At 56.1% G+C, this 7,500-nt stretch overlaps 2 protein-coding genes across 2 annotated transcripts in view; one reads left to right on the top strand and one right to left on the bottom strand.

Annotated features, from left to right (window-relative positions):
- Positions 1-273, top strand: part of LOC144489651 (uncharacterized) — a 3,796-nt gene extending 3,523 nt beyond the window's left edge. Inside the window, exon 3 of the mRNA XM_078207508.1 lies at positions 252-273. Coding sequence (XP_078063634.1) covers positions 252-273 — 22 coding nt within the window. The remainder of the gene's footprint in view (positions 1-251) is intronic.
- Positions 1-5,219, bottom strand: part of LOC144489650 (solute carrier family 12 member 6-like) — a 5,468-nt gene extending 249 nt beyond the window's left edge. Inside the window, exons 1-3 of the mRNA XM_078207506.1 lie at positions 5,009-5,219; positions 1,835-1,968; positions 1-940 (exon numbers count right to left, since the gene is read on the bottom strand). The exon at positions 1-940 is cut by the window's left edge and continues 249 nt beyond it. Coding sequence (XP_078063632.1) covers positions 849-940; positions 1,835-1,968; positions 5,009-5,100 — 318 coding nt within the window. The 5' untranslated portion in view covers positions 5,101-5,219 and the 3' untranslated portion in view covers positions 1-848. The remainder of the gene's footprint in view (positions 941-1,834; positions 1,969-5,008) is intronic.
- Between the last annotated feature and the right edge of the window lie 2,281 nt (positions 5,220-7,500).

The following is a 7,500-nucleotide window of genomic DNA, read 5'->3' as shown; positions in this document are numbered from 1 at the left end:
GCTGAGGCGACACAGAGAGAAGCTGACAGAAAAATGTGACATTGTTTTAACGAGGGAATCACATCCCTCGAGACAGACTCTCCACTTCCGGAAGATTCCATTCTCTTTTGGATTTGGTGAAAGTGGAGATAGACGGGCTGATGAGGAGAAGCAGACACGGACACACAGACAGACAGACAGAGAGCGGAGGATGGACAGTTTTCCAAGTACCCAATCTCAGTCAGGGTAAAGTGCGTTCAATCTCCAAACAGACAGAATCAGGAAAAGGAATAGTGAACACACACAGGGGACAGAGACGGGGACACGGGAGGGCCGGGGGTGAGAGGGACCGGGGGGAGCGACAGGGGAGGGGAGCCTGGACAATGTGGGGCTTGGGGAGGTAGAGGGGGTAGAGGGGTGACGGGAGGGGGTTGGGGGCAGACAGGGGGATGGGTTGGTTGGGGGAGGAGACGGGTGGGGCGAGAGAAGGGGGTTAATATTGGACATCTGGAGGTATCGGTGGGGGGGGGGGGGGGGGAGAGGGAGGGTCCGTCCATTTCTCCCGGACCAGCCGGGCAGTGGGATCCTCCTGTGCCGGGGTGGGGGTATGTGGGTGCCCCCCCCCGCTACCCCGGGGTGAGGAGGGGGGTTATGTGGGTGCCCCCCCCACCCCGGGGTGAGGAGGGGGGTTATGTGGGTACCCCCCCCACCCCGGGGTGGGGGTGAGGAGGGGGGTTATGTGGGTGCCCCCCCTCCACCCCGCAGTGGGGGTGAGGAGGAGGGGGTTATGTGGGTGCCCCCCCTCCACCCCAGGGTGGGGGTGAGGAGGGGGTATGTGGGTGCCCCCCCCCACCCCGGGGTGGGGGGTCCTAGGAGTAGATGGTGATCACCTCGCTGCCCCCCCCTCGCACCAACAACACTCGCTCCAGTCCCTCGGTCAGCACCTCGAGGAACTCCATGTCTGTGAGGCAGCGGGTCAAGGAGCGTCCAGCAGGGGGCATGAGGAGGCACAGCAAGATCCCATAGACCCCAACACGGCACAGCAAGATCCCATAGACCACAGCACGGCACAGCAAGATCCCATAGCCCCCCCCCCCCAACACGGCACAGCAAGATCCCATAGACCCCCCCCCAATCCAACACGGCACAGCAAGATCCCATAGCCCCCCCCCCCCAACACGGCACAGCAAGATCCCATAGATCCCCCCCCAATCCAACACGGCGCAGCAAGATCCCATAGACACCCCCCCCCCAATCCAACTGGCACAGAAAGATCCCATAGACCCCCCCAAACACGGCACAGCAAGATCCCATAGACCCCCCCCCCATCCCAACACGGCACAGCAAGATCCCATAGACACCCCCCCCGCAACACGGCACAGCAAGATCCCATAGACAACCCCCCAACACAGCACAGCAAGATCCCAGACCCTCACCCAAGTCCTATCCATCACGCAAACCAGCCTCCCATCCATTGACTCTGTCTACACTTCCCGCTGCCTCGGGGAAAAGCAGCCAGCATAATTAAGGACCCCCCCCCACACACCCCGGACATTCTCTCTTCCACCTTCTTCCGTCGGGAAAAAAGATACAAAAGTCTGAGGTCACGTACCGACCGACTCAAGAACAGCTTCTTCCCTGCTGCTGCTGTCAGACTTTTGAATGGACCGACCTCGCATTAAGTTGATCTTTCTCTACACCCTAGCTGTGACTGTAACACTACATTCTGCACCCTCTCCTTTCCTTCTCTATGAACGGTATGCTTTGTCTGTACAGCGCGCAGGAAACAATACTTTTCACTGTATGTTAATACATGTGATAATAATAAATCAAATGAAAGCAAGGGGGAGGATACAGTTCTCATCTCCGTCCGGGTTTCTCGGTGGCCCAGGCATGTTCAGGAGGACCAGTTTGGCATCGTGAGACTTGTTGACGATGACCTCGTTGAGTTTGACTGCCGTGTGCATCCGGCGGACGTTCGACTGGTCCCTGCGGGACAAACAACTTGAGAAGGTGGCACAGCAAGACTCCACAGCACCCACCTCTGCTGGGGGCCCCGGAAGCCCAGACTCTTCTATTCATTAGTGGGACGTCGCTGGGCTGGGCCCAGCATTCATTGCCCATCCCTCGTTGCCCTTGGAGGGCAGTTGAGAGTCACCCACATTGCTGTGGCTCTGGAGTCACAGGTAGGCCAGACCAGGGTAAGGACGGCAGATTTCCTTCCCGAAAAGGACATTAGTGAACCAGATGGGTTTCTCCGATAATCGACAAACTACAAGGGGTTGTGAATGTAGCCCAATCCATCACGCAAACCCAGCCTCCCATCCATTGACTCTGTCTACACTTCCCGCTGCCTCGGGGAAAAGCAGCCGGCATCATTAAGGACCCCCCCACACACCCCGGACATTCTCTCTTCCACCTTCTTCCGTCGGGAAAAAGATACAAAAGTCTGAGGTCACATGCTAAGCACTGTGTCACCATTGCCGCCTCCTTAATTCCAGATATTTTTTCCTAATTGAATTCAAATTCCACCATCTGCTGTGCAGGATTCGAACTGGGGTCCGCCAGAACAAAGAACAAAGAACGTTCCAGCACAGGAACAGACCCTTCGGCCCCTCTGAGCCTGCACCGACCATGCTGCCCCCGACTGAACTAAAACCCCCTACCCTTCCGGGGACCGTATCCCTCTATTCCCATCCTATTCATGGATTTGTCAAGACGCCCCTTAAAACTCACTACCGTATCCGCTTCCACTCCCTCCCCCGGCAGCGAGTTCCAGGCACCCACCACCCTCTGTGTAAAAAATCTGCCTCGTACATCTCCTTTAAACCTTGCCCCTCGCACCTTAAACCTGTGCCCCCCTAGTAATTGACTCTTCCACCCTGGGAAAGAAGCTTCTGACTGCCCACTCTGTCCATGCCCCTCATAATCTTGTAGACTTCTATCAGGTCTCCCCTCAACCTCCGTCGCTCCAGTGAGAACAAACCAAGTTTCTCCAACCTCTCCTCATAGCTAATGCCCTCCATACCAGGCAACATCCTGGTAAATCTTTTCTGTACCCTCTCCAAAGCCTCCACATCCTTCTGGTAGTGTGGCGACCAGAATTGAACACTATATTCCAAGTGCGGCCTAACTAAGGTTCTATAAAGCTGCAACATGACTTGCCAATTTTTAAACTCAATGCCCCGGCCGATGAAGGCAAGCATGCCGTATGCCTTCTTGACTACCTTCTCCACCTGCATTGCCACTTTCAGTGACCTGTGTACCTGTACACCCAGATCCCTCTGCCTATCAATACTGCTAAGGGTTAGAGTCATAGAGGTTTACAGCATGGAAACAGGCCCTTCGGCCCAACTTGTCCATGCCACCCTTTTTTTTTAAAACCCCTCAGCTCATCCCAATTGCCCGCGTTTGCCCCATATCCCTCTATACCCATCGTACCCATGGAACTATCTAAAATGCTTTTTAAAAGATAAAATTGTACCCGCCTCTACTACTGCCTCTGGCAGCTTGTTCCAGACACTCACCACCCTCTGTGTGAACAAAATTGCCCCTCTGGACCCTTTTGTATCTCTCCCCTCTCACCGTAAACCTGTGCCCTCTAGTTTTAGACTCCCCTACCTTTGGGAAAAGATATTGACTATCTAGCTGATCTGTGCCCCTCATTATTTTATAGACCTCTGGAAGCGCTGGAAAGAGTGCAGAGGAGATTTACCAGGATGCTGCCTGGTTTGGAGGGTAGGTCTTATGAGGAAAGGTTGAGGGAGCTCGGGCTGTTCTCTCTGGAGCGGAGGAGGCTGAGGGGAGACTTAATAGAGGTTCATAAAATGAGGAAGGGGATAGATAGAGTGAATGTTCAAAGACTATTTCCTCAGGTGGATGGAGCTATTACAAGGGGGCATAACTATAGGGTTCATGGTGGGAGATATAGGCAGAGAGTGGTTGGGGTGTGGAATGGACTGCCTGCAGTGATAGTGGAGTCAGACACTTTAGGAACATTTAAGCGGTTATTGGATAGGCACATGGAGCACACCAGGATGATAGGGAGTGGGATAGCTTGATCTTGGTTTCAGATAAAGCTCATAGAAATCATAGAAACCCTACAGTGCAGAAGGAGGCCATTCGGCCCATCGAGTCTGCACCGACCACAATCCCACCCAGGCCCTACCCCCACATATTTTACCCGCTAATCCCTCTAACCTACGCATCCCAGGACTCTGAGGGGCAATTTTTTTAACCTGGCCAATCAACCTAACCCGCACATCTTTGGACTGTGGGAGGAAACCGGAGCACCCGGAGGAAACCCACGCAGACACGAGGAGAATGTGCAAACTCCACACAGACAGTGACCCGAGCCGGGAATCGAACCCAGGACCCTGGAGTTGTGAAGCAGCAGTGCTAACCACTGTGCTACCTGAGCTCGGCACAACATCGTGGGCCGAAGGGCCTGTTCTGTGCTGTACTGTTCTATGTTCTATAAGATCACCCCTCAGCCTCCTACGCTCCAGAGAAAAAAGTCCCAGTCTAACCAGCCTCTCCTTATAACTCAAACCATCGGTAGCATCCTAGTAAATCTTTTCTGCACTCTTTCTAGTTTAATAATATCCTTTCTATAATAGGGTGACCAGAACCGTACACAGTATTCCAAGTGTGGCCTTACCAATGTCTTGTACAACTTCAACAAGACGTCCCAACTCCTGTATTCAATGTCCTGACCGATGAAACCAAGCATGCCGAATGCCTTCTTCACCACTCTGTCCACCTGTGACTCCACTTTCAAGGAGCTATGAACATGTACCCCTAGATCTCTTTGTTCTGTAACTCTCCCCAACGCCCGACCATTAACTGAGTAAGTCCTGCCCTGGTTCAATCTACCAAAATGCATCACCTCGCATTTGTCTAAATTAAACTCCATCTGCCATTCGTCAGCTCACTGGCCCAATTGATCAAGATGCCAGAGCGTGAGCCGAGTTTCTGGATTAATAGTCCCGCGGTAATCTCCCGCGGCCGTCGCCTCACAGTCACTTACGGCCGGATGCTGAGCAGATCCCAGAATCCCTCGGGTGTCTGCGCCCTGCTCCGAGGCTTCTCGCTGAGGTACTTGTCCCGGGTCCAAGTCATCTGGATGCGGTCCGGGATGGCGTCCGTCTCATCCTCATCGTCCGAGCCCAGGCTGGCCAGCCGTAGGGTCGAGTTACGGTCTTTGACAATCTGTGCCTGCAGGGAGGGATTGGGGGAGGTGGGGGGGGGGAGGAGAGGGAGCAGCGGTGGAACACAGGGAGCAGGTTACGCTTCGGGGCGGCTACAACAGAGCGGCAGCGTGCTATCGGCAGTCGGGGCAGTGGTTTGGGGGGGGCGGGGGGATCAGGAGGTATCGAGGTTCGGGGCCGAGGGACGTGATGGGCAGGGTGTGTGAAGGTGAGGGAGTGGAGAGTTCCGGGACCCAGGGACACTCACCAGGGGGCCAGGGACAGAGCCTGGCTCTATCCTCAGAGAGTCGCAGAGGTTTACAGCATGGAAACAGGCCCTTCGGCCCAACTTGTCCATGCCGCCCCTATTTTTTTAACACCCCTAAGCTAGTCCCAATTGCCCGCGTTTGGCCCATATCCCTCTATACCCATCGTACCCATGTAACGGTCTAAATGCTTTTTAAAAGACAAAATTGTACCCACCTCTACTACTGCCTCTGGCAGCTCGTTCCAGACACTCACCACCCTCTGTGTGAAAAAATTGCCCCTCTGGACACTTTTGTATCTCTCCCCTCTCACCTTAAACCTATGCCCTCTAGTTTTAGACTCCCCTACCTTTGGGAAAAGATATTGACTATCTAGCTGATCTGTGCCCCTCATTATTTTATAGACCTCTATAAGATCACCCCTCAGCCTCCTACGCTCCAGAGAAAAAAGTCCCAGTCTATCCAGCCTCTCCTTATAACTCAAACCATCAAATCCCAGTAGCATCCTAGTAACTATCTTGGTGTGTATGTGCAGGGGTAGGGCTAGGGAAAGAATACACAGGTTCTGGAGGGGCAAAGATCCACACACCCTGCACTCCACCCCCCCCCAACACACCCTGAACTCCACCCCCCCCCAACACACCCTGAACTCCACCCCCCCCCAACACACCCTGAACTCCACCCCCCCCCAACACACCCTGAACTCCACCCCCCCCCAACACACCCTGAACTCCACCCCCCCCAACACACCCTGAACTCCACACCCCCCCCAACACACCCTGAACTCCACCGCCCCCAACACACCCTGAACTCCACCCCCCCCAACACACCCTGAACTCCACCCCCCCTAACACACCGTGAACTCCACCCCCCCCAACACACCCTGAACTCCACCCCCCCCAACACACCCTGAACTCCACCCCCCCCAACACACACTGAACTCCACCCCCCCCAACACACCCTGAACTCCACCCCCCCCAACACACACTGAACTCCACCCCCCCAACACACCCTGAACTCCACCCCCCCAACACACCCTGAACTCCACCCCCCCCAACACACCCTGAACTCCACCCCCCCCAACACACACTGAACTCCACCCCCCCCAACACACCCTGAACTCCACCCCCCCCCAACACACCCTGAACTCCACCCCCCCAACACACACTGAACTCCACCCCCCTCCCAACACACCCTGAACTCCACCCCCCCCAACACACCGTGAACTCCACCCCCCCCAACACACCCTGAACTCCACCCCCCCCAACACACCCTGAACTCCACCCCCCCCAACACACACTGAACTCCACCCCCCCCAACACACCCTGAACTCCACCCCCCCAACACACACTGAACTCCACCCCCCCCAACACACCCTGAACTCCACCCCCCCAACACACCCTGAACTCCACCCCCCCCAACACACCCTGAACTCCACCCCCCCCAACACACACTGAACTCCACCCCCCCCAACACACCCTGAACTCCACCCCCCCCCAACACACCCTGAACTCCACCCCCCCAACACACACTGAACTCCACCCCCCTCCCAACACACCCTGAACTCCACCCCCCCCAACACACCCTGAACTCCACCCCCCCCAACACACCCTGAACTCCACCCCCCCCAACACACACTGAACTCCACCCCCCTCCCAACACACCCTGAACTCCACCACCCCCAACACACCCTGAACTCCACCCCCCCCCAACACACACTGAACTCCAACCCCCCAACACACCCTGAACTCCACCCCCCCCAACACACCCTGAACTCCACCCCCCCCAACACACACTGAACTCCACCCCCCCCAACACACACTGAACTCCACCCCCCCCAACACACACTGAACTCCACCCCCCCAACACACCCTGAACTCCACCCCCCCCAACACACCCTGAACTCCACCCCCCCCAACACACCCTGAACTCCACTCCCCCCAACACACACTGAACTCCACCCCCCCAACACACCCTGAACTCCACCCACCCCAACACACCCTGAACTCCACCCCCCCAACACACACTGAACTCCACCCCCCCCAACACACCCTGAACTCCACCCC

This window comes from Mustelus asterias, unplaced genomic scaffold (genome assembly GCF_964213995.1).
Source record: "Mustelus asterias unplaced genomic scaffold, sMusAst1.hap1.1 HAP1_SCAFFOLD_2402, whole genome shotgun sequence".
Lineage (NCBI taxonomy): Eukaryota > Metazoa > Chordata > Chondrichthyes > Carcharhiniformes > Triakidae > Mustelus > Mustelus asterias.
This window is presented reverse-complemented; position numbering and strand designations above follow the sequence as displayed.